This window comes from Callithrix jacchus, chromosome 14, assembly GCF_049354715.1.
Source record: "Callithrix jacchus isolate 240 chromosome 14, calJac240_pri, whole genome shotgun sequence".
In the NCBI taxonomy this organism is placed as follows: domain Eukaryota; kingdom Metazoa; phylum Chordata; class Mammalia; order Primates; family Cebidae; genus Callithrix; species Callithrix jacchus.
The window spans coordinates 78539955-78567947 of NC_133515.1; the positions used below are offsets into that span (position 1 = coordinate 78539955).

The window sequence follows — 27993 nt, forward strand, 5'->3', positions numbered from 1 at the left end:
AAGTTGAAATGGTTAAAAAGCAATTCCTTATGTTCAACATAATACAACTCACATGTGTTTTTAACAGGTATGTTTACATTCACTCTGTCAGGTAAGAAAAGGGGAACCCATCATGACCCACATTTTCTCAGGAAGTCTGTTATATCTACAAATGGTATTAGCCCAAAGTAGTTTTAAAAAAATTCTTTAGTAAGATTACTCTAGATTCTCTAGTTAACCCACACTGCAGAAGGTATTCTTCCCTTTCACCAATGGGAACAGGAGCTATACAGCTTAGTCAACTGACCTGATTTTAAATAGGGCTTCCTGTTCTCTGTGTTTTCCACTAGAAGAGACTAGATTTTCCTCTACTGAGTCATGAAGAGGAAATGCTGAACTACAGAAGAACTGACACATGCAACTTGCACCCCGTCCTCATCACATTCTTTCTCTTCATTTCAATTTTTTGTCCTCTAATCTTTCCCCTACCCTTTATCCCAATCTCTGGATAAGGAGCAAGCAAAGGAAAAGAAAACACAAAAGGGGCAGAGCAAACAGACTACATGAGAAACACTGCCGTGAGCTGATTTCAACACTTACCCTCATTCCTGAAGCCCTCTCCCCAGTTTCCAGTTCTAGTCTAATCTCCTCCTGCCCAAGTCTCTGTCTCTCCCAAACCATGCCACACCCATCCTAAGGCTCAGTTCCTGTACTTCTTGCAGTCAAAATGTATTTCTATTACTCCTCATTTTATGTGTCCCTTTCTCAGCCTAGCATTTGACACTGTGAAGTCCATATATTCCTTTTCCAATTCTGCTTCCCAGTATTTCCCTTCACTTTCCAGTGCTACGGTCACGCTCTTTTCTCCAAATAAGCCCTCACTTTGCTGTCTGTGCACTGCCCGCCCTCATGGCCTCTGCACATTCCTCATCCAGCCCTTATGCCCAGCTGTCTTTCTAGGTCAACTTCAGATAAAAGCTGCTTCTCTGAACCCCCAAACACCACACTTTCTTACAGCCCCCTCTTTCTCTATTTTGTGGTAACCTGAGGACTCATCTTAACGTATGTTCTTTTAGTACCTACCATGTATAGTCACATAAATGTTTAAGTGGAAGTGAATTGGAGATGAACAAGACAGGACTAACATTAATACAACAAAACAAAAATACAAAACCAAGCGAAAAGGAGAGCACTGAGATTTCTATACTGTGAACTCACAAAGGCCACTCCAGGCAGAGCTATTTGCATGACAACCTGAGCAGAAGTGCTAAGGGTTTAAAAAAAGAAAAAAAAAAAAAACAGCTTTATTGAGATATAATTCACTTACCATAACAATCTTCCTTTTAAAGTATACAATTCAGTGGTTTTATATTCACAGGATTGTACAACCATCACTATTACCTAATTTCAGAACATTTTAATCACCTCAAAAAGAAACCCTGTACCCACTAGCAGTCACTCCCATTTTCCCTACCCCAACCCTTAGCAACCACTAATTTATGTTCTGTCTCTATGGACTTGCCAATCCTGGATAGTTCACATAAATGGAATCCTACAATATGTGGCGTAAGAGCTTTTTAACTTCAACGAAGATGGAACTTACATTCGCAAGTAGCCAGAAAAATCGAGCCTCTAATGTAATCCTCAGTGTTAATATGATGATCAATCCAGGTACCACATTAATACATTTCTGCATAACGTAGTTACACCTGCAGCCAGGTGGGACTTGGTTAAGCTGTCTTTTTTTTCTCAAGTAGGTAATGGATTCAAGCTCGGTGGGCACCTGAGAGCCTGAGTGCAATGATGAGCAGAACTCAGAAATCATGTAAACCCCTAGAGGGCACTCACCCGCTTAGTAGGTTCTGCTGGCTGAAGGGCGGTGAGTATACACTTATGCCTTCCCTTCATGTCCTTTGCTTCCTGGACTTCACAGACAATCCCAGGCAGGCCAGAGGTCAGTCTGAGCTCCTGGGCACAGCTTGCAAGTGCTCCCAAGTCTGCCTCGACCTGTTAGTTTCCATGTTCTACTGGTTCCTGCAGCACACACCTTATGCTCCAGCAACAATGATGATCTGACTTAACTGAACCGCCTGCCCCCACCCCTCATCACACTAGCCACAGCTCATGTCACCCAGCCTCAAAGTCCTGCCTCTCCCTTGCCCCTGGTGAATTCCCCGCAACCTTAAGACCACCAACCCTATGAGATCTTCTCTGGTCAAAAAACACAGGATTAATTTTTCATCCTCTGACTTTCAACAGTACATAGGTATACCTAACAAGTGTACTGGCTATAATAAATTAAAATCATACTGTTTCTCCTGTGCTTAGTGCAGGGGACCATGTCTTACTTGTCTTATAAATAATAGTAAAAAAATGATAAAGGTACTCAAGCATAATCTGAAATAAACTTTTTCATGGATACTAAGTCTGGTGTTAGAGCATGAATTGTTATATATTTATTTTTATTCATTTTAGACTGCAAGCTCATATGTACGGTCCTTTTCAAAATTAGTATGTGGAAGGAAGGACTATGGAATTTGTTTAAAATGCAGATTCCAGGGTACCCACTCAAACACTGTTTTGCTGCAAGTTTGGGGGTAGCTCCAGAATCTGCCCATATAAAAGGCTCTCCATGAGATTCTGCTGATGGGAATCTGCAATCCACTTTCCAAGAACTCTGTGCCTAGATGTGCACAGCCTGGGTGGTCACAGTTTAAGCTGTACTTTCCACTGGAAAAAAAAAAACAAGTATGACTAGTTTTAACATTATAATGAGAACGATGATTACTAGTACTTGCTCTTGAATACCATTGCTTAAGAGTGAGAGATACAAGAAAAGAACAAAAATATTAACAATTTATCCCATACTGCCACCCCGAAGAAAAACATGTGACTGCTAGCAAGCTACTTAAACTCTTGGAGACTGTTTTCTCATCCATAAAATGAGATAGTTGGATCACAATGAACCTTTCTCTAAACATAAAATCCTTTGATTCTATCATTGCCATTCCCACCCCCGACACTGCTGCTATCTGACCTCAGCTCACCCTCTGCTTACTCACCTGCCCCCTGTCCTTTGGGAACATCAGTCACCTCTCGTCCCTTACTCACCTGATCCTCCTCCTCTCCAAGCACCTCAACCCTCAGGCTCATCTCAAGGGGCCTGTGCACTGCTGATTTTTTGCTTTCTGTGGCGGGAAGGCAGAGGGGAAGGGGGCATAATAATTATGTAACTTTTTTCCCCCCACTAAAGAAGACTCCAAGCAAGGCCCGAAATGAAACAACATGCTACATGCTGACGGCTCCCTACCACTAGGCATGTTTCAGACCCTTCATAACTAACTGGAAGGATCAATAGTTTGTTTTACTACAATGACCAGAGAAACCTTAAAGGAGGGTAACCTTTAGGAGATCCCTGGAGGAGGCCACAGAGGTAGGAGTCCTGTTTGCCCCTCCCACAGCCCTTTCAGCAAAGAACAGGAGTGCCCCCAAACCCCCACCCCATCCCCCGAGAGGTATCATCCTTGGGTGGGTGCCACCCTATGCTGATGTTATCCTAACATTCCCCACAGTAAGCTTCTTCTGCAGAGGAAGCAGCAAGCCACCACACTCCTCACCTTCCCCAGCAGACCCTGATCTTCCTCTGCCGATATCCTAGAGGGAAACAAGCCAGTGAGGTCTTCTGGAAAAGATGTCTTCCAATAATGGATTTATTACACACCGAAACTGAGGCCTTCAAAAGCAGAGACATCACTGCCGATAAATTAAAAACTACTATTTACAGATGGGTGTGAGGTTTCCCTTTGGTCAGGAAACAAGGATAAATGAGGAATGAAAAGGGCAAAGCACTTGTGCTATTAGGATTCTACGCAGTGTATTAATGAAATAACTTGTCGGGAATGGAAATGATAATAACACACAAAACACAGGGCTATTCTATAAAAAGTAGCTTCAACTTTAATTAAATTCGATGTACTATCTTTCTACTGATTAAATTTCTTACCTCTTTCCAGGAATGTGTAAGTTTAAAGAAGACTGCAAATAAAATATCCACAAAGAAACAGGTTTCCTATCTGAGGGTCCAACTCTTCTTATGGAAAACAGCACTCCTCCCAATGAAAGTACCTTAGGCTCCCAGTTTTCCCATGCCTCACCATAAGAGAGTCACCGCTCTGTATGTATGAATAACTAACCCTCCTTCACTATTCCTCCCCTATCTCAGGCTTATTCCTGTGATTTCCTGGCCTTTCCACCCCCAGCACTGCCACTGAGCTACAGCTACAGCAAGGGCAGCCCTGCTCTGGGCCCCACACTCTCCCCCCACGGCCATCCCTCCCCTGTGTACAGCGAGCTGTCACCTGCCAACCAGAAACTGCACCTCCTTCACCACTCTCCCTTCAGAGACCATCAGAAAATCACTCTGCCTTTGTTGCTGTTGTTTTCATGCTTTTTTTTTTTCTGGGGGGAGGAATCAAAGGACATGCTCTCATGTAGGGAAGGGATAAGCTAAAGACATTAGGTTTGGGTTCAGTGTATACTGCTCAGATGATGGGTGCCCCAAATTCTCACAAATCACTGCTGAAGAACTTACTCATGTAACCAAATACCACCTGTTTCCCAAACACCTCTGGAAATAAAACATTATAAAATAAATAAAAAATAAAATAAAATATTCCTTTGCCTCCCTACTATCGGTAATAATAATAAAGCCAACATTAAGATCTTCTTTTAATGATGAGTGGCGTGTGGCTTGGGAAGCTTATCTTTAGGTGCCAAGTTGAAAGGAAGGTGGTGTAAACTGCAGGAAAATAGAAGTTGTAAGTCTCCGTGGATCCTATAAGAAGCTAACAATTACCTTCTAGGACTCTGCCCCACAGCAAATAGGTGTGGTGGGGAGAAAACAATGGCATCTTTCACAAATTACTACCTAGATGTGACTGGCTGAAAAAAAAGTCAGGGATAGTTTTGAAGGGACTCAACCCTGGTGGCAGGTGAGGCGGGGGAGGAGACACAGCAGAAACACAGCTGAAAATAATCGTAGGGCCCCGGCCCCTGTTGAAATGTTAGAGCTGGGATCTGGCAGAAATCCTGGGCCACTCAGTCCAGCTCAACAACCTGATATCGCATATCGAGAGCTGGCCAAGTCCCAGGAACGGAAGGCTCCCTGCCTTCACTTCCGCAGGTCTAGGGGAAGACAATGGCATTTGCTTTCACTGCTGGTAGGATGGCTGTAGAGAGGAGGTCAGGATGGGAGTGAGAGCTGCATGAAGGACTAGTTAGGAAAAGTAGGAAGGCAAATTGGCACATCACGCTGTAGAAAGGAGGAGAACGGGCTGGGACACAGAGAGTAAGTTTTAGTACAGCAACGTAAGTTCTTCCCACTTCAGAGCGGAATTGCCAACTGCCTCAGAGAAGAGACGCTCTGTAACAACGAATCAGCTTGTTTATGAACATGTAATGATTTTGTAGCTGTTTGCTGAGTGTATACGTGCAGTAGGCACTGAGCTGGGTTGGGGCTGGGGATACACAGGGTTCTGGCCCTAGTTTAGGGATTTAGTATAGGGAAGCTTGGTGTATATAAAACCTTAAATGAGAACACAATGGGATGCTGACTATTCCATCTCCTCCCCAGAGCACACAATGAACAAACACCAAGGATGTCTGGACTAACCTTCTACTTGAAAATCTGAGCAAAGTATCCACTGCCTGGCTGCTGACACTCTTTGAGGCCGTCAGAGCCATCTGGGGCCTAAGCTGGCGCTGAAACAGATGACCTTAAGCATGCATCCACTTGGATCCCTTTGGGCAGTCAATTCCCAGCCTCTCATCCTTGTCATAAGAGCAAAGTGAAAGACTGTATTGTCTCTCATCCTCCAAGGAATGTACATCTCCAGAGAGCACTGCTCTGCGTCTCAGGGACTCACCCTTCTGTGCCAACCTCTCTTCCAACTGACTCCCCTGCTTCCTCCAAATTTTCTTCTGCAAACTCCCCCATCCTCTGAACATAACACATAATGCACCACTCAAATTTGTTTCTAACATTTACCTGATTCTCCCCTACAGCTTTTATTTCCTTATATCCATCTCCACTGAGAATCACCCACTACTACTCACTTATTCACCTGGGATGGAAAGGAGGTCAACATTCTCCAAGTTGACCACTGGCTACTTCCAACATTGTTGCTTTCCTCTCTCATGCAAACCTTCCCTTCCTATGACTCTGTCTCCTATCCAATGCCTTAGGGGGTAGAGGTTTGGGGAATGAACTTTGGAAGGCAGTCTTAGGGTCAAGTTCTGGCCACTTAGGAACGATGTGACCTTGGGTAAGTTGTGCAATCTCTCTAAGCCTCAACTGTAGCATATGTACAGTGGGGATGATTAAAGTGCCCAGATGTCATATGATTGGTACGTGGATTAAGTTAACTGATGAAAAGCACCCAGGATAGTGCCTGGAACACAGAAGCACACAACACCTGTTAGCTGTTTTATATGAATATAATTTGAGAGGCTTGAAGAGTCTATGTGGACAAAGTATTTTCAACACTCTGGCCTCACTTGATCTTTTGGAATCCAGTGACCCTTGCTGCCCCCTCTACTTCGGTGACTCAGTCCTGCGGCCACAGCTCTCTGAACTCTCTGCAGTCACACATCCTATCTGCTGATTACGACGGTCCATCCTTCCAGTTCTCCCTGGCCCATGCTCCACCACACTGACACTTCAAACTCACTAAGGCATCCACTCCCCAGACTGTGTCCTTTTCTCCACAGCTGGAACCTCCTCCTAACTGTACCTCTTTAGCAATGGAGCCCAGAACCCACCGTGTTTCACTTGAATCACCATCTTCCTAACGCCTTTACCTTTCCTGCCTCTTTATCCTCCACCTGTATCTGTCCCCTTTACCCCAACCCCAACTTATTTAATCCCAGAGATGGCAAACCTGAATGTCTACAGGAGTCAGGTAGGAGTCCTAAAAGAGTCAAAGGGGACTGTAGACACTTCAAGAAGGTCTGTGACCTCTAACGGGGCATCACTAATCATTTCATGCCGAAGGGTAAACTCAATGAGGCCATACCTTCCATTCACTTAAGAGAAGCCAGATTTTTATGTGAAGTGTGCCAGTTTTTAAATATCGATGACTAATTTAAAAGTAGGAAAAAAAGGCACATTAAAGAAAACATGTCAGCCCCAAGAACTACCAACTGTAAATTGTGATTCAACCCACTGACTTCCTCTGTGCTGATACTCAAGCTGTTGAGAGCTCCTTGAGAAAAGCTGGAGCTATTCTGTATCTTGTACACTGAAGTCCCCCATCATGCCTCATAGACCGCGATTCATTCCTAACGATCACTTCTTCCATGCTGCCTTTTCTAACTAGAGGCACAAAGATAAACAGCTGATGCTTGTGTGTGTGTGTGTGTGTGTGTGTGTGTGTGTGTGTGTGTTTTGGTGGTGGTGAGGGGTGTGAGTGGCACAGTTTGTGAAATGACCATCAAATGTGGGGGAGCGGGCACAGAGGAAAGGCATTCCAAGTAGAGGAAAGAACACACTAAATTTACAAAGGCAAGAAACAACACAGTGTGTTTAGTTTGAACTAACAATTTAGCCCACCAGAAGTACATTATGTGCTAAGAGGAGGGCTGGGGCTACTATGGGGGTGCTGGCAGGAGTCATGGCCAGAGAGGGAGGTCAGTGCTGAGTAATAAGGGGCTTTGCATACCATACTAAGAAGCATCTTTATTTGTAAGCAACAGGAAAGTAATAAAACATCTTAAACAAGTAATGTAGTCTTGCAACGGGGTGGTTATCTCAGGAAAACCCAATATTGTCAGGAATTTCCTTTTTCTTGAATCATAAATGTAGGTGGAATGAGTGTTAATGTTTTAAGCTGCAGGACACATTACAAGTCGAAAAGTCAACAAGGACAACAACAGCCTAGAACGCTCTTCTCTCTTTCTCCATCTGGTGAATTGGGACTCATATAAGACTCAGTTCAAAAGTCAAATCTGACAGTTCTCTAAATGGGAATTAGCATGTGTTCGCTCTGTGAACTTTCTGCTTTTGCATACTTCTACTTCCAAAGCACACAATGCTTTAACAATCACTTACACATATTTGCCTTCTCTTTAGAATATATGCTCCTAGACATCAGTGACTATATTTTTTTGCCTGCTGGGCAGCCCAATACCTGGCACATAACAAAAATGCCCAAAATATCTGTTCCCTGAACGATCCAAGAACACTATGGGGTTTTGATGATAGGACTTCTGCTGCAGACTAATTGTCTACATAATTTAGTTAAAAGCATTCATTATTTACCCGTGCTAGGCACTGATGAGAATGAAATATATAGGGTGGGTCGTTGCCTTCAAAGAATCCACAATCTAATGTCTTAGGAATTATCATTAAAACGCTTCGTGATCTAGCTATGGAAATCAAAGTCTCTGATCATTTTATCCTAAGAGCCATGACATGCGACTTCCTCCCTGGTCAAAAGCAAAGTCAGGAAAAAATAATTTACAAAGCACTTGACTGTGTGATACATTCACAACAGACTGAGCAAGGCCAAAAGAAACCAGCTGTCTCTACCTCCTGGGTTCCAGTTAGCCATTAAATGTCTACCAGACAAATATAACCCTGAATCCTCTGCAAACTGTGGCAACTACAATGACGAGGAAGGAACCCAACCATCTATACTCAATGTCAAGGTGTAAATGAAGAGTAAAGTATGTTCCGTGATTTGGGTTGCTTTTGCTATCTTCATTAAAGGCAGGGCTTTAACATTTCAGACTTGCTTATTAGCTATGTTTGTAATTTCACAAAGCATTTTTGCAGAGCTGTTCTGATCTGTTCTGTCTGCATATGCCATGATAATGATATAGCAAATGAGGCTGGGGAAAGACCTCTGAGTTTCAATATGATCTCTGCTCTCAACTTTACTGACAGGCTAATGGAATTCAGTTAAGTTACTTTCTGCCTGACTCAGAGGGCCAGGTATATACAGTGTCTGGTGATATCCATGACCACTTGGATTAAACAGGAAGCCACTGTCAGACAGCCTTGCTTGTTTTCAGGACTAAGACAAACAAAATAAGACTAGACACTGGGTCAAATTCATGGTGAGACAAAAAAGCATAAGGCCCTAGTACAGGAAGGACAGCACTCACACATCTGAAGTGAATTATTGACAAATCAAACACTCTACTAGGGAGATAGTTCATCTCCAATGGGCAAGGACTTTACTTCTAGGAAAACATATTTTCTTCAATCTGGGGATAGGTCCAATAATAACATGGAATTCCTACAATTATTTTGTTTTAAAAACAACAGAGTTTAATATAGACTCTGGCTTTTTTAGTCATGAGTTGACTTGCTCTTTTGGCCCAAAAATTACTGTGACAGAGGGCAAGAGAATAGATGTTCTTTTCTTAGTTGAGAAAGATGAACTTCAAATACACTTCCAATTGTTTTTCTGCATGTGTTTAAAAACAGAGAGAATGCTTCAGGAATGTTTCAAATCTGTGCCATGCTAATGCATATTTTACATATTATATAACTTTATTTTACTTACTCCCAGAAAACAGTGGAGAAAATATTCAAATTAAAGGGAATAACAACAAGAAAAATGAATGGAATTATGGAAATTCATCTAAGATTGGTGTGTTCATTCACTAACACACCAATCTTAAAAAAAAAATCAAACTGTTAAGTGCCATCTTCTTTGAGACACTATCTTTGAACAGATGGACATGATAATTAATTACAAGTCTCTTAATTTGATACAGTCCTTTTGAAAATGCATATGCAGGGACAGTTAAAACTGGTTAGCTTGAGTAGGCATGATCTAAGCAACTTAATTTCATAGCACAATGGTAAAAGCACATGGATCTATAGTAAATATTATTTATGGCGTAAAAAACTGAGCACTGTCTCCAAGAAGAAAAAAGTAGAGGTGGTTTCTGAGCTCCGAACATGACCCTGACAGTTTCAAACTACCCTCAGGAAGTTTCTGGCTTTGACATATTTGTCGCATTGGGTTGAAGCGCCCCGTGTTGACAGTCCCTGACCCTTGTGTGATCCTCCCACCTCCCAACAAAAAGCTTTAACCCATAGAGTTATAGGTTGGAGCTCTGGAGATAAGAGTTGACAAACTCTGGAAAGCTCTATCATGGAAGGGTAAGTACTTTGGCACACAGAGCACTAAACGGCTCTTGATCCTGTTGCTCAGTCCATTTCTCAGAAGTAGACAGATGTTCCAAAGAAGAGGAATAAGAAAATCCCTCCAGTACTACTAAGTTTTCAGGAGGAAGAGAGGGATAAGAGAAAACTATCATCTGCTGTTCCATATGTCTATGCGCTTTTTGAGGTCCTTGATTTCTTAGTTTGGATTTAAAGCTGGCATATTACTGTATAGTTTTTCTTAAATTTTGTTTTAATTGTTTGGTAGAAAGAAGAGTGTCTATTAATTGATTCTTTCCTTGAAGGCCGATGACTGTGTGTGGGCGCATGTGTGTTTCCTTCTTATTACCTTCCAAAACTTGGGAGCCTTTTTGAGTCTGGCATTGGTCATATCTGTAAGATGTCAAGATCCTTTAGGCATGTGCCACATTTACTCACCACTATACCCCACACCAAGCCCAGTGTTCTGCCTTCCATGAGGTACTCAATGAGTATTTAATTATTTAACTGTTTTAACCGATTGGAGCATTTTTAAATCTGTACCTTGTTTCACTCACTGTAGCTATGTGGTTAGATTAATTTTGATTTAACTCAAGTGCTTCTGAAGGGAAGGGATAACCTGCCAAAGATTCCATTCGGCTGGTCTCATCCAGTATGAGTCAATTTCAGGCTGTGAATTCTGCAGCCCCAGAAAATTTTTTCTAAATATCTCTATCTATTCACAAGAAACAGTGTGCTAGCAATGTGCACACTATTCTATTATCATAATTAAGACAGCACCAACCAAATGAATTTTCTTGAGAGCACAATTTCATATTGAAGCAGCTCAGTGCAAATATTTAGACGTTACAGAGAAAGCAAAGGACACAGACTGACCTTCACTTTGGTCATGGGCTGTATATCTGACATATCTTTCAGACACAATAGGACTATCATCCTTCCTTTCATCTTATTTCCTGTCCTGAAGTTATAGTGTTTGGAGCTGTGATGAAGGACAGGATATGAATGGTAAATTGTCTTCTAAGGTCAATGTTTTATGGGAGAGAAATAAAACTGAGGTTCAAACAAGGAAAAAAGGAACTTTGAGTAGATCTTTTTTCATTTCAAGAGACACAGAAAGAAATGGTCCAATCACACAATTAGGAAGAGAGAACCTAAAACTTGTCCATGAATATAATTCTGTGTGTGTATGTACAATTAAGTGTGAAATACAGAAAAGGGCAATATGGACATGGAGAAACTGAAGACCAGAGAAGATACATAGAGTCAGACCTCAGGGAAAGTGATGTGGCAACAGAAGGGGGGAAACAAGTGCAAATATGGGTCCAGGAGCCAGCAAGTAGCCATGCATGGGTTGATGCCATTCACACAGGTGAGCCTGTGGGGGCACCAGAAACTATATACACATCACCCTCCCCAGCACATTTGCCAAGGCAGGCTGACAGGCGGAGTTACCGACATTCTATTAGAAAGCAGTTTAACAGAGTAAATTCTTATCTTGTGGAGTGAGCCTTTGGCCAGATATTCTCTGCTTCTGCAATGTAGAAACCATCTATTTATAAATGTAAAGAAAAAAAAAAAGGTAACTAGCAACAGTCAACTAACCACTGACCAAACAGGCAATGTATTTTACTGAATTATTACTCAGCTTTCACAATCCAACCGGTTCTGATTACCCTGGCTTAAATAATTACCCTAGTAGTTTATTTCATTTTGCTGTTTCTAAGTTTTTTTATTTTAAGAAAGCTTTAAAAAAAAAACATAATTCTTTTATAACTTCCCTTGGACTTTCTCCCGTTCTTATCCCTAGGCCAGCCATATATCTCTCCTATTATTTTCTGAGCTCTGAAATTTTCTAAAATTTTTCTTTACCTTTGTTTCCGATCATTAGTGGCTTGAGATCCTTCCCCTCTAAAGGCTTTTGGAAATTTAGAGGTAGAAGTTACTTTTGAGACAATGGAATCCCTCCTCCCCTCCTTCTTTTTTAGATAGAAAAACAGACCCAGATAATGTGAGAGCCTCACCCAAACTCATGCAGAAGTGGGCCTGGATTCCAGCTTTGAACACACGGTTCATGCCCTTTCTGAATAGCACCAGGTGATGCCCAGAGGACTATTCTTTAGCTGCTGAATGATTTACTCACAGGTATGCGTTTGCTTACAGACAATAACAAAGTGCACGACACAGAATGTTCGGTCTTCTGAGAGGCAGGGCTGGAGAGGGCCTGGTGGTGACTGAGCCTAGGGCCACAGAAGACAGTGCAGCTTGGTATGTGTTACACAGCTCTGGTCTGCTGATGCTCACCAGGTAGGACCCTTCCAGCTCTATAACGCTCCCTCTAAGAAACAGGACAGCGAGACAGCCTGCCTCCTGTGTTGAGCTCTGTGACTCTGGCTTGTCAATATTTCTAGTGAAACTGTGCTTAGAATTTCATGTCTCCAACATAATCTATTACATTTTTTGGTGAAAACAGAAGTCATGTATTAGTCAACATTTTAGCTAACAGATAATCTACCACTTTTTATTAGAAGCTAAGGGGGAAAAAAACAGTCAAAAAATACTTCTGAAGACTGATTTAAAAATATGGTAAGATTTTTGGTCTAGTGTCTCAGAATGCAAGAGAAACACATGTTCCAGATGTAGGTTCTGGAAGAGAATCAGGCCTTTGGTCAGAGAGGCAGGAACCAGGAGGGAGCTTGGGAATCTGGCTTTCTGAAATGCACGCAACCCAGAAGCAACTCTATTTTAAGTTTTGAACATCATAAACAATGACTTAATTTATTTCTACCTTAAAATAGCTGGATTGGACTTTTCTCAGTAACTTTTAAGAAGGGCAGATTTACAAAACAGAAATTGATAACAGAATTTTTAGAACAAAAAGTTTGGGATAAATTTTATAAAAATAAATTTAGAACAAGTGACTGTCAATAATACAGTAAGTTCATTCATCTTAATAAAAAGATATAAAGTTACTTATCAAAAGGCATAGGGTATTTAAAAAACTCCTGACTTACACTGAAAGTGAACAAGGTGGAGTTACTACTGTCTAAATTTTTAACTAGTTAATGTCTACCCTATAAGCCTGTATCTGAAATACAGGTGAAAAATTACAGAGGCAAAGTGAAGAGTCTGTAGAATTAGGCCCATACATTGGAGACAGCAAGGAGGGGGATATGCAGAGAAAACACTGTGGTCTTGTAACTCTCTGTCTTCTTGAAAAATAGCCCAGCTGGGCTGAGGACACCAGGAGAACATGGACTCTTAGATGTATAACCCAAGCTGGATCCATCCTCCAAATGCATCTGCCTCTGGTTAATCCATTTCTCTGGGCTGGTGGACGCCAGGAGAACATGGACTCTTATTTGTATAACCCAGGCTGGATCCATCCTCCAAATGCATCTGCCTCTGGTTAATCCATTTCTCTGGGCTGGTGGATGCCAGGAGAACATGGACTCTTAGATGTATAACCCAGGCTGGATCCATCCTCCAAATGCATCTGCCTCTGGTTAATCTATTTCTCTCAGACAATATCAAACATTACAGAGGAGAATCTCTATGCAACATCTTTACAAGTTTTGTTTTTGTTTTAAAAATGGACCTGCTTATCAGGCAGATTTTCTGGTATCCCAAAGTAGCATTCCCTGTTGTACAATGAGAGAAAACCTAGTTTAACCTAGGTGGTCACAGCACACTTTGAGGAGCAGAACGTTAAAAATAACATTGGCTAAATGATACTTAAAGGTTAGGTGGTGTTCAGAGGCTCTTCAATCATGTGTCTGCTCCTGGGTGGATTACCAAATGGCAACTGAAGACAAAGCAGAAAGCCTGCTGCTGAGCGGACAGGGGGCTTAACTATATATAATGCTGCCCAAATTTCACCTGAAAACCCAGAATTCCAGGGCCAGATGGGCAGGAGTTTTTGGAAAAGGGTCACGTATCTGCAACATGACACCAACTTCCTGCAATCAGAAAATGAAATCTAAAGGGTATCTATCTTGGTTAAATGTAAATTAGGGTGGATTAAAAATGGCCACAAATTCTTTGCAGCTTATCCCATCAAGAAGTGAAACCTCTCCCACCCTTTGAATAAGGGCTTGTCCTGGGACTTCCTCTGACCAATGGAATGTGGCAGAAGTGTTGTGTAACTTCTAACTCTTGGTCTCCAAAGGCTTTGCAACTTCCTCTCCTGCTTCTGACATCATGTGGGGAGAGGGGTCTTTCCAGCCATCCCAGCTGAGTTTCCAAACATGGGAGGGACATCTCCCAGGCAACCTGCCAGTTGGCTCCAGAAGAACTGCTCAGTCAACACACAGGATCAGGACAAAGAATCAACTTTTGTCATTTTCAGCTACTACTTTTGGGGTAATTGTCTACACAGCAATGAATAACTGAAATACGTATGTACTATGCTAATAGAAATGTGTTGAGGAGATATAAATTCATATTCCCCGATATATTTCTTGGTTTTAAAAATAACAAAACATTGTTATCAAAAAAGCTCCTCCAGTGGAAAGAGCACAAGGTCTTCAATTAAAAAAAAAAACACCTGGGCTGAAGCCTTGAACGTGCCTTTCTCTTGTACCAAGGAAAATGTGTGATTTTCTGCAAGTCTTTTATGCTCTCAGTCTCCATTCTCATACCTATTAAATTCCTCATAGAATTAAAGTGATGATAAAATATGAACAATGGTGAAAATGTTTTAGAAATAGCAACACACATTACACATTTAAGCTGTGACCACTATTGCTATCTATATGTCACTGAAAGACTATCTTGGTTTTTTTCTTATCTGCAAAGAAATAATTTGCATTAACGTATCTGTCTTGTAAGCTCCTGCTGTAAGTTCTCTTACACGCAGCAGCATCTCTATATGCACATACATGCAGACACTCACAAAGGGACTCCCAAGGACCACGAGGTGTCCTAAACCCTACAGATAGTCCATTTTCCCTTTTTCATTGTGTAGTGTTTAGGCCCAGTATAAAGCCCAGAGTCACTTAATTCTTATCCCTCTCCACCCTCTTCTGAAAGGTAGAACGTGCTGCCATATAGCTCATATCACGTCTTCATGCCAACATTGGAAAAAAGGATAAAAAGAAATGGCGGGATGCCTGGAAATCTAAGCCAAGTTGAGGGAAGGCAGAATTAAATAATGGTTAAAGTTAATTATATCACATAAATGAATAATGTTTAAACAGGATGAAGTTCAAGAGAAAAGACACAAAAGAGCTGAAAATGAAAGACGGTCCATTAAACAAGACAGAAAGGCAGCAAGGAAATAAGGAATAGTCTATACTCGCAAAGGCCAGAGGTAGAAGGGACAACCAGTATTCATTGGTCAGGGAGAGAAGTGGAAAGTGATATACATGCATGGTAAGAACATCTAGAGAGTAGTGTCTGTCACTTGTAAGAATTCAATTCATGTTTGATGAATGAAGGAATAACTGAATGAATGAATCAACTGAAAACATACAATTCAAGAGAAAACTAAATCAAGCTCACATAGAAATGGGGCAGTTAAGGGGCCCGAATGGGTGAAAGAGTCTCATAGGGAACAGCAATTCCATTTGAATGGGAATGAAGGAGGGAGGAATGTATTCCTTAAGAGAGGGGAGAAAAGTCCACAAATGCATTTTCTAGCCCATGAAAGTACAATAAATTCTTATAAAAAGGGAGTTGTTACTTTCACTGAAGGTAATTCTTTACAGCTAAAGTTTCAGATATTTTATCTTATGTTCTAAATGTAAAGGGTTTTCTCCCCTGATTTCTCCACATAATCAGCTCCTCTCTCAAATGGCTCTAACTTCTTAACAATGCTCTTATAAATACACTGATCAAAGTCAAATAATCATAATAGGATCTTATATATTCTATAATGTTCTTCTTTATGCCTAAAAATCATGCTCTTAGAGGACATTTGGGACAGGCACGCCGGCTCATGCCTGTAATCCCAGCACTCTGGGAGGCCGAGGTGGGTGGATCATCTGAGGTCAGGAGATTGAGACCACCTGCCTGACAATATACGGTGAAACCCTGTCTCTACTAAAAATACAAAAATTAGCTGGGTGTAGTGGCAGACACCTGTAATCCCAGCTACTTGGGAGGCATGAGAATTGCTGGAAACCAGGAGACAGAGGTTGCAGTGAGGTGAGATCACACCATTGCACTCTAGCCTGAGCGACAGAGTGAGTATCCATCTCAAAAAAAAAAAAAAAAAAAAAGTGGACATTTGACACGGCTCAGAGATAAGAATAAAGCTATATAGTTTTTCTCTTAAAATACTACCACTATTATTACATACTAGGTTTTTTCCCATTTTCACATTATTATTTGGGTTGTTATTCTCATCAATGTATGACCTTCACCCCATCACCCTCCTTAATAAGGAATCCACTTAATGTTAAACTAGGCTGAATGGGGTTAAGCCACAGCTTGAGTATAGTCTGCATTTACCGACTCATTCAGCACAAATGCATACACAGAGGAAAAGAAAAGATGACACAATTCCTGACCTTTAGGAACATTGCATAGCTGATGAGACAAGACTTCACGCATGCAACAATTCAATAACAATGCATGAAAATCAATAATTAATTGACAGCATAGGAAAAGGTATGTGGGAAGTTCCTAGGCAGTGGGACATGTGTTGGTTGAAGCATGAAGACCTCGCGGATACAGAAGAATTTAGTCTTGCTGGATGAGCAATATGAAAAGAGATGGAATGGAAAGATAAAGGCATCCCATGCTGAGAGATGAGTGCCGTGCTTGGAATGGAGGTTTCTACAGGATCAAGGAGTACTGCACCATAAAGACAGGGACTGGGGGAAAAATACAAGGGTCTGAAAATGAGACAAGGAATAGGATTACCACGCAATGGCAGGAAGATAACAAGAAACTAAAACTATTCACTCTTTTTCTTTTCTTCAATATATATATCATCTTGGCTAAGAGTGAGCCTTTCTGCATTCATTCATTCACTCACCAGTAGATGTGGGTTGACATACATTTAGGTACAAGAGGCTACAAAACACTCCTTTTCCTTGAGAATCACACAGAATAGAAGGGATAGACAAAAAAAAAAAAATCAGTGTGTTCCATGTATTATGAAAAATGCTATGATAAAAAGATACATGGGGGATGGATGATAAGGGAGCAGAGAGGGACACCTCAGTCATCTTCAGGGGCCAAAGACTGACAACACTTCAGAGAAGGAAAAGCAGTCTTGAAAGAGAGGCAGAAGCTGCCTAGTGTATGCAGAAGGGCAAGGGGGTCTGGGAAGAGATAATGGCAACTGCAAAGGCACAGGGGTGAGAGAGCTGGGGGAGGAGGGCCTGTTCAAAAGGGAACAAATGAGCAGGGGATGAGTATGGGTCACTGATAATCTGACATACAGGAAACTAAAGACCTGTGAGAACCGATCCCATCTCTGCAAATAATTTACAGTGAGATGTTGAATGACTTCCTTCTCTGTTTTCAGTGTCTTGATCAGAGGCAAATTTAACTCTGACCATTCTTCATTTTTGAATGCTGAAGTCAAAATTATATCAATACACTAATAATCATCTTCAAGTTTTATTTACTAGACTCACAGAAGCTTGAGGATAAAATGGAAGGCATCGAGTTCAACCTCCTTTCCAACCTAATATAATTCTTCTAAGCATTCCAGGCAGGTGGCCATCCAGACGGAAAGAAATCTGTCCAGCTCCAGGGAGCTCCTCCGTCTGCCTCAGGAAGCAGCCAATTCACTACTGAACATCACTAGTTGTGGGAAAGTTTCTTCTTAAAATAAGACTAAATATGCCTTCCTGGAACTTCTACCCATTTCAACTCCCTAGAGTGACTGAAAAAACAGCCGACCGTGCCTCCTATATGCAGATTGCGCTATATGACACTTATAATAGTGAACTGAGGATTGTCCATTTTCTTCACTAAAGGACTTCCTTGTTAACAACTGGCTTAGTTTTGATTAATTAGGTTCTCCAATTTAATGTACCATCTTCCTTTTCAGGAAGACCCTGAAGGGACATCTGTTACTGGTAGCGATGCTCCATTTATCTCCTTTACTGATTAGTAATACCTTATGTTTGCAAAATATTTCACTCCTTCCTAAGCATCTGCACATAAATTATCACATTCTAATGTCATAGGAAGGTTGCTACACCAATGCATGTTACCTTCACAAAAACCTTTGCATCTGATTTAAGATACAGTATAAAGGACATATGTTAGAGAATCCTAGGTTTGACAGAACAAAGGCTAGGAGATGCCAAGGATCTAACTTATTTTACAAGATGAAAGAAAAAGTAATTATCATAACAAACTCTGGATGTCTCTTCACTTATGGACAAATAACTGATACTTACCTTACTTATGGACCACATATACTCCTATCTTACCAAACCATTTGTATAATCACAGGTACTCATGCAACAAACCTAGAGACCAAATGCCTGGCACTGGGACTGAGGAAGAGGTTGGAAATGGAGTTAAATAAGGCATAGTTTTAACTTATCCTATTAAATGTAGAATGATGACTTAGTCACAAAGATGGTTTGGTGTCCTGCAAAAGATGGAAGGGAGGTCATGGCAGAGAAGAGGGGTGAGTAGTGGGGGGAAAACAGACCGTAAACCCTACACATCCAAGCACAGTCTCCCTCAAAACCAAGTACAAAGGGACAGCTCTACGGTGGTACTTCAGAGACTATAAAGGACAGGACCCAGAAATCCTCATGTTCCAGAGAAAAACTAGTTCTAGGGAGCTAAGTACATGCCCTGCTACTAGGATTAAAATGACAGTGGCTCTTACCCCCAGTCAAACCAAAGAGAGATGTATTTGTTACTCCAAAAAGCACTGTAAGAATTAAGACTTCTTGGCCTCAGCAAGAAATGGGTCTGGGTAGATGTGTAATTCCAAACATCAAGGGTCCTGTGGTGTGGTTCTATGAAGCATGCAATGTTTCAACACAATGAACATGTTGTTTAAGCACCTACAAGATTCAGTGCAGAGGATCAAATGATGTGCCTACTCTTGATAGACGCCTCACTGCCTCCCTCCCTATCTATATACAGAGGGGCATATTTGCTTGTATAGTTCCCAGCCCTCATAAGTGTACAGGCATCCTTGTAAAAAGAATCTGTAAGGGTTAACACCTTAACCTGATGACACCTGGTTTTGATCTGAGGAAAGATATATGTAAATACCAAGTAACACAAATAGTTCAGTGATTTCTTCCAGAGAAACAGGAAAGGACTAGGTTTCTCATGGGAAAACAAACTGCACGCGCAAAATGTACCTTAGACGATGCTAACAAACGAGGAGAAAATGCAACAAACTAATGACAAACTAACCTTGTCGGCAGAGTACAGCAACCATCCGCGGTGAGTCTGACTTGAGTTTCGTAGCTATCCAGGGGACACGCGGTCTGCTGAACAGGAGGGCATTCCACAGTCCTGCAGTCCACACCGAAAACTGAAAGGGGGCAAACAGAGAGGCAGCGTTTATTGTTATATTTACTTGCTTTGGGAGTCCCTAAATGAAATACTAGCTCTTGACACATTTCCAAAGTCTCCTTGCTTCCAGAAGCCCAGTCCCAGTGTCAGCATATTACTCGGTTAATACTACAGAACTACAATATGCCTCAAATTTTCTGTGTCAGGAAAGAGCTGGGGATGAGATAATAAAAGAGTAACAATCAAGACAGAGAAAGAATTAAACCAGCAGTAGTTACATGAATGGTGACAGTTAGCCAGAGGCATTTCTGAGTGATAGAATAGTTCAAGAGATGGACAAAGAATCACTTTGCTTGGAGCATTTATCTAGCAGTTTAAAAAAAAAAAGTAAAAGAAAAACCCAAGCAAAAAAAAACAACTGGCCAATGATTAGAAACTTGCAAAGAGGAAATCACTGTAACTCAGAAGTGTTCACAGACCACATCGGAAATGCTGCCACAAGAGCAAGGATGTTAGAAATAATAGAAAGCAAGAAACAGCTGGGACACAACAGTACATCAAATGTTGGCAAAGAGGGTGAGTAAACAGTCAAAGATGACTTGGCACATGCTATAAAGCAAAGAGGGCAGATGGGGGGGAATTGGCAAAGAGAAAGATTGGGGCTGAGTGTTACATTATAAAACTTCTGGCGTTTTGATGCATGTATTCATCTAAAAATAACTTTGTTTTATGTGTGTTGATTGTTTTTAAATGTAATAATTCAAAGTGGCAGATACAGCTGCAAATAAGGTCTCTGACCTTCTCTGGGGAAATGAAGCAGATTGCTCTAGTACCATAAATTTTAACCCTACCTTCCCAGTCAAGCATACTTTGAAGGAAAAAAAGAAGAAACGAGGAAAACACATGCTTGCTCTCTGAAGGCGCTTATGTACCAGTGGAGGATGATCACTCTGGTTCTCTGACTAGAAGGCCAGGAGTCAAGCTGCCATTAGCCCAAAGTGGCAGATTCGCAGTACACCGGTGAGAAGGCCCATCTTTGTGTGAAAGGAGAGGCCAGGGGTGGCTGAGGAGGGATCTGCTACCCTCTGATGCAAAGGAACAAGGCTGCTGAGACAGAGCTCGTGCATACCTGGTTTGCACTCATAGAGGTCACAGCACTCTCCCGGCTTCCCTGAGGCTTTTGACACTAGTATGTTCAGGTTTCCCGGCTGGCAGACTTTGCGCAGACAGCCTGCGGGGTTGCACACGCAGCGGCTGGGTAAGGGACAGCACTCCCCGGGAGGAGCATAACCCTCGATCAGAACAGAATCTTCAGGACAACGTGGAGAGAACTGGACTTCACAGCGGGCCTTGGAGCAATCTGGCTTCTCTTCTAAATGGGAGAAAAAGAATTTAGCTTATGCCCAGGGCAGTGTGGGGCACTTTCATCAGAAGCACAGACAGTCCTGATGATCTATTTAAGCAGCCAAAGAGGAGGGTAGGGAAGGAAATTCAGTGTAAACCTGCAAACTTAGACGAACAATGAAAACCTCACCCAAGATCTGCCCATGACACCAAAAATGTGAGTCTGAAGTTCCCTTCTTCTCCATCTTCCTACCCACTTGTGTTAAACAATCAACATCTAGAGCAATGACCAACATGAAGAAAGTCGAAGGGAGATGCACGCATGGCATGGAGAATCTGAAAACTGGACCAATTCTTTGACTAACTGAAAGATCTCTGAATTCAAGACTTCTAAAGGCTGTTCTTTGAAAACAGTGTACCTTAAACAAATCATGGCTACTTCAGAAACTGGAGACAATGTGTATGACAATCAACATGGAGGAATTCTACCTGAGTTTTGATGGTATTCTATCAAGAGTGTGTGACTTTATAATGTGGCAGCTTAGCAAGATGGATAAAAATTCTCATGTAATTTCCTGAAATGGCACCTGATGTGTTTCTATCTTTAGCAGAGCTCCATCAAGTGCACCTTATTCCCCTCTCTCTAGTATTAGCTGCCCACCTATTGCTGTATCTCAATTTTAGAGATGAGAAAAATAAAACAAGACGGGGTTTACTCCAATTTTATGATGGGGGAGCAAAGCCCTGGCTTCTGGAATCCTAGTCCACAGTTTCCCTTCTTGGGTTGGGTTTTAAGAGACCTAAATGAACATAAGGCCCTTGAGAAAAAGGCAAGAATAAACTAAAAGACATCATCACAGCCCAGGACCTTTGGTGGGAGATGGGGAGTTCAGGAAACGTTAGGGAAACTGATGCCAGTTAGTACTGGGCAATGTTTCTTAGTGCTAGTTGTCTTTCCTAAAGTAAAACCCAAACACAGAATTGCTTAGTAGGGTAAGACCCAAGAGGTAACTAGTTTAGTTTCCTCATTTTGTAGATGAAGAACCTGAAGCCCAAGAGCTCAAGTGACTTGGCCAAGGTCACTTGGTGGTAAACTTAAAGCAAGAATCCAGGTCTCCTCATTCCAGTCCACTCAGATCTTGATATCATAGCAGTGGATCTCCTTCTAAAACCACGCCTATTCCTCTAGTCATTTTCTACCTTGATTGGGGCATCTTCCTTCTTTCTTATCTATTTCTTGTCTACCTAAGACATAATATAGGAGACCCTTCATACTTATAGTTCCAGTAAATTCACTGAAACATTGGCTGAGCACTTGCTGCTCGGGCAGCTTGGGATATGTCAGTAAAGAGGAAAGACATAGGTCCCTGACCTCATTAGTTGACATGGTAGTGGAGGGTGACAGAAAATAAGTAACAAACATTATAAAGAAGTAAATTATAAAGAAGTGAAGGGTGATATGTGCTATGAAGGGAAAACAAGAACAGAATAAGAGGGAATTGGAGTGCTTGGAAGAACTGGGGAGCAGCTACAATGTGATGAGAATGGGCATGACTGAGAAGCTGATGGTTGAACAAAAACTTGAAGGAGTGAGGAGGCGAGCTATGGAGACACTTGGGAAAAGAGCATCCCAACAGAAGGAACTGCTGACGCAGGCTTGTGTGTCCCAGGAAGAGTAAGAAGGTCACTGTGGCTGAGGCAGGAGCAAGTGAAAGGAGAAACAGGAAATGAGGGTGTATGAGCAGCAGAGGTACCTGGTCATTTAGAACCCATTGTGCCATTTTAAAGACTGTGGCGTTCACTATGAGACAAATTAGAGCTTTGATTGTATAGGAGGAGGAAGAGAGTAATTCAGAAAAACAGGTCCCTTCTTAGAATGGGAACCTGGGCAACAACAGGAAGGCACACAGTATCTGGGGAGGAAGCAGATGTGGAAGGAGATTGGAAAGGCACCTGGAAAGAAAGAATATGGAGGAAGACAGACACTAGCACTATTTACCACAGCTGCATTCAGGGTGGGCTGGAGATGGAGATAAGTAGACTCTTAATGTTGCTTGCCTTTTGCCACCTACCTTATGACTACACTTAATTTTCCTGTTGGATAGAATGCCACTTCACTGCACCTGTGCCTCACTCAGGCGAAACATTCAACTGCAGGCCTCTACCCTCCTTTGTGGCTACCACCCACATGCCAATTCTAAAAAGCCGCTTACAGCACAATGGAAAATAAAACAGTCTCTGTCCTAAGAGCAGACTTCGTTAACACACACGACATGTGCTAATGTCACAATCACCCCAGAAGGTGAGTTATTATTTGCTCCATTTTACGGACGATGAAACTGATTCAGATTTATTTGCCTAAGGTCACACAGCTAGTAAACAGTGATATGGTGATGTGAAAGTTGGTCCAACTGGTTCCAGCTATGCTCTCCGTAATAAAATGCCTCCAGTCTCAGGAATCACTACTGTGATCCTGAGAAGTCAGATGATTTCTCTAGACATAGCTTCTTCCCTATCAGGAATGTGGTTTTTGTTAAAGCTGCCAGGTTAGCTGAATCCCTGCTCCTTCTTACCCAGTCTTATCTCATTGCATGACTCATGGGAGCTACAGCCTATATGCCACATGTGCTGGGGTCAAACAGGAGTCTCAGAGAATCCATCTAGCCCACTTTCATAATATAACTCCAAGGAACTGCCTGAGAAGAAAACATGATTGACTAATGAGAAATTCCACTCTCAGATTCCCATCAGTGTGGAGGAGAATAAATCAAAGAGCTGAGGAGGAGAAGGTGAATCCTGACTGTATGAGGATTAACTTAGAGTTTGTAAAGTGTATTTGGTAGACTGCTCATCTGGCAAATACATTGTTTTATAATTAAGAAAAGCTTTGTGACTTCTATTGCAAATAACACTTAATCGCTCCTCTTGTTAATTTGCTCCATTAACATATTCTTATCATATTCTATTACATTCTTATTTTACAAAATATTTACTACATGATAATCAAGATTTTCAAACATATGATTAGATCTTGCTGGTTATCCCAACCTTTAAGTTCTTTTTGAGAGTCCCGACATCGTCACCTCTTGACTGCGTTTTGCTGTACAAGCCTGAAGAGATGGATTTATTTCTTAAGAGCTGTCTTTGTAATACAAGTGGGATAGGGCAGGCCACCAAAGACAGTCTTAAATGTAAGTTGACCAGAGTTTGAGAGCTTGAAGGGATCTAGGAATGTTAAAAATGCAGGTTAAATCTTGTTAAATGCTTTTCAATTTTTCTTAAGATTACCATACTGGCTTTCTCTTTAATTTATTAATATAATCAGTTGTATTTTAAATCATCCTTGTGTTCTAAGAATAAACTATGTTTTTAAAGATCCTTTTAGATTTGACTTCCTAACATTTTAAGATTTTTAAATTTACAAACTTGAGTAATACTCATCTTTGGTTCTCTCTTTTATGTTGGCCTTATCCAATTTTAGTTTCAGAGTTACACTAACTCTTTCAATGAGCTGTTTAGCATTCTATCTTTCTCTGCTTTAAAACCATTCAAACAACACAGGAATTACCTATTCTTTGATTTTTTTTTTTTTTTTTTTTTAGACGGAGTTTCGCTCTTGTTACCCAGGCTGGAGTGCAATGGCGCGATCTCGGCTCACCGCAACCTCCACCTCCTGGGTTCAGGCAATTCTCCTGCCTCAGCCTCCCGAGTAGCTGGGATTACAGGCACGCACCACCATGCCCAGCTAATTTTTTGTATCTTTAGTAGAGACGGGGTTTCACCATTTTGACCAGGATGGTCTCGATCTCATGACCTCCTGATCCACCAGCCTCGGCCTCCCAAAGTGCTGGGATTACAGGCTTGAGCCATCGTGCCCGGCCTCTTTGATGTTTTCATACAACTCACCTGTGAAACTATCTGAACTCAGTATGTTTTTTGAAGGGGGAAAGGACAGATTTCTTCTTTGGTTATTATTAAGGTATCCTACCTATTTTAGAATAATCATTGCTAACTTATATTTTAGTAAAAAGTATATAATTCATCTAGATTTTCAAGTTCATTTCAGACTTTATTGACCAAGCTTTCTTTTTGTACTTTATGTCAGTTCTTTTACGTTTTTGAATCTCTTGTCTTTCAGATGATTTTGTTAGTTTTCCTCTAGGGTTTTAAGATTAATGCTTGGTTCATTTCTATTTTGGTGTCTTAAAACAAATACATTTCTTAGACTTATTATACAAACAATTTTAATTACACTTTGAATACTTCAATCAAATATTGCTTTGGTTATATTCTGAATTTTGATATGTGTTGCTTTCCATGTGACTTGTTGCTAAGTAATTTATATTCTAGCTTTTGCTTCCTCTTTAAAGACTTTTTAGAAGAGTGCTACTCAATTTCCGCATAGGTAGATTTGGGATAGCTTTCTTTTTTATTTTAATTTATAGTTTTACTGCCTGGTTGCTAGAGAATGTAGGCTGTACAATTATCTACTTTTGATAACTTCTTGATTTTTGTATGTTTTTGGTTTTAGCACGTGTGTATGTGTGGCCTCATAACCAATTTAAAAACAGACATTTGAAAATCATATATATCCTCTGTTTATTGCATATAATCTTGCATATCTATTAAGTCAAACTTAATTATGACATTCCGATTACCTATACATTTTTTATCTGGTTTCCAGTAGGGATCTCTGTAAAATCTTCTAAGAGCCAGTAACTTCTCTTCAAACTTCTAGCAACTACTTTAATTTTTCAAGGCTATGTTGTTAACTTCGTGACTAGCAGGCATAAGACTCAAGCCTGCAAATTATAAAGTTATGCTTTCAAATACTTTAGATTTCCAAAGTCTCCATCTTTCTTATTTTGTAATGAACATGCCTAGCTTTATTTTTCTCTTCTTTCAACCCTCTAATCACCCTTCAATAAATTACCTAGAATCCCTACTCACCCTGCATCTTCCTTTGCCCTGAACCAGTCACCAGCCTGTCACTTAAATGTAATAAAATTACCATAACACCAGGAATTGTTTTTCTGCTACCTTTCTTTTTCTATAAATTCTCTCATTAGATTTTATTTATTCTTCTCTGTCTCTATTCCATGTTTCTTTCACAGAGAAAATAAGGATAAAACTATAGACACTCCATTAATTAGAAGATTTTTCTGACGTTACTTTTGAATTTTTAATTTTATCTATTTGAAAAGAAGTCTCTCTCGACTCTTCCCTATGGCATGCAACAGATCTATATATAATACTTAGAACTAATTAACAAGCTTTTATGTCTGATTGCACTGACAACACTGAAACAGACATTAAAAAAAAAAGCCTTCTCCAGATATAGAAAGACTAAGGTGACAATCTCACTTGCAACAGAAATAATTATGGAAAAATAACCTGATTTCATCATCTTAACAATCTTTAAGAAGTTAGCATTAAAATATTGACAGGCTTACCCAATATAAAGTGATTTTACAATAACCCTGGGAAGTTTCTATCAATCCTAGTCACTTTAATGTGTATGACTAGATCTTGGTCATTTCTAGGTCCTCTCCAGGTCCCAATGTCAACGAAGTATAGGTTGGTGCAAAAGCAATCACAGTTTTTGCCATTGAAAGTAATGACAAAAGCCATGATTACTTTTGCACCAACCTAACACAATCACGACCTACAAGTAGAAAATGCATGCAAGTGTTTCTGCTTAAACGCAAATTTAAATGAAACACAAAGGCAAATGAAAGACTACTGATGGTAAGAAAAGAAAGAAGATAAAAATTATATTGGCAGATTATCTTCTATTTAAATTTTGTAGAGTCCCATACATCTGACACTGAATAGTTCCTTCTATTTCAAAACCTTCTCTCTCTCTCTGTCAAACACACACACACACACACACACGAAATACACAACCATCCTAAACAATCCTTGGGAGTTCAAGCTACTTCAGGGAATTCAAAGGACCCCAAATTTGGATTACATTTGATAGCCTGAAACTTGGTAGGTACAACACAAAGTCAAGAGAAGAGTCTGGGGTCACTGATTTTTCCCACACCTCCCTCTGATATCTCTTATAATCTAAAGTCCTCTAGTAACTGTGGTACCAGTCTAGAGTATCAGAGGGGCCCTTGGTCACATTGTAGCACAGGGAGACCAACCTTGAGAATTAAAATTCTGGAGCAGATAGACAATAAAGAGCTACACACACCTGGCACAGTGCCAGGTGGTGGTAAAGGCTCTGCAGCACATTCAGTGATATGGGTGCCATGCGTCAGCCAGGTGAGTGAAGGAAGGTTTCTCTGACATGGCATTGGAACAGAGACTTGCATGAAAGAAGGGAGAAAGCACGCAAAAAACAGAGCAAGAGTGTTCCAGACACACGGAATGGCAAAAATGATGGCTCTAAAGCAAGAAGAAAGAGCCTACTCTTCAAGTGAAAAAACAGACTTCACAATTATTAAGAAGAAATCTAAACTGATACAATTAATAGGCAGAAAATACCAATAAAGGCTCAACAAGAAAACTGTTTTGCTGGATAATTCTTATTAAGAATTAAATTCTCACAGTCATGCTGAAGAAATGAAAGAAGTCTCTGCTAATTGAGCACTTCCTATGCGTGGGGGCATGCTTCTACTCATTCTCAGTGCCTTTGTACTCCCCAGTGAAGAAGAGACTGTATCTTCATCTCTGCTTGACAGCTTAAGAGAGAAACCCAGAGAAGATAAGAAACTTGGCCAAGGTCACAAAGCAAGTGGCAGAACTGCCAAAGCCCGTAATTTTCCCACTAGCCCATAATGCCAAAACCAGGCAGAGCTTCAACTTTCCTACTCAGTGTTGCCGGAATCTGTATGTTTAAGTCAATAGCTACATTTTTGCTCAAATATAGAGGACTAGGTTAATTTGCAAAGATGAAGAGGTTCAGGGTCTTTAGTGTATCCTCATTACCTTCTTGTTGGCTGTCCTAGTTTCACTTGTTCCTTGCCCTTAGAGACATCACGTGATAAAAGGAGGAACTTTATTCATCGTTATTTTGTTCTTAAAACTTCTAT

General features: G+C 40.9%; 1 protein-coding gene across 8 annotated transcripts in view; it reads right to left on the reverse strand.

The window, feature by feature from the left end:
- The window catches only part of CRIM1 (cysteine rich transmembrane BMP regulator 1), a 196022-nt gene that overhangs the window by 83616 nt on the left and 84413 nt on the right, over window positions 1-27993 (reverse strand). For 5 of the 8 annotated variants that reach the window (XM_035272823.3, XM_078349502.1, XM_035272824.3 and 2 more), the window contains one exon: window positions 19505-19625. In XM_035272823.3, the coding sequence (XP_035128714.2) occupies window positions 19505-19625 (121 nt within the window). Of the gene's footprint in view, window positions 1-19504; window positions 19626-20735; window positions 20979-27993 lie in introns of all 8 variants that reach the window. The other 3 variants (XM_002757863.7, XM_008980882.5, XM_008980883.5) reach the window with 1 other exon arrangement.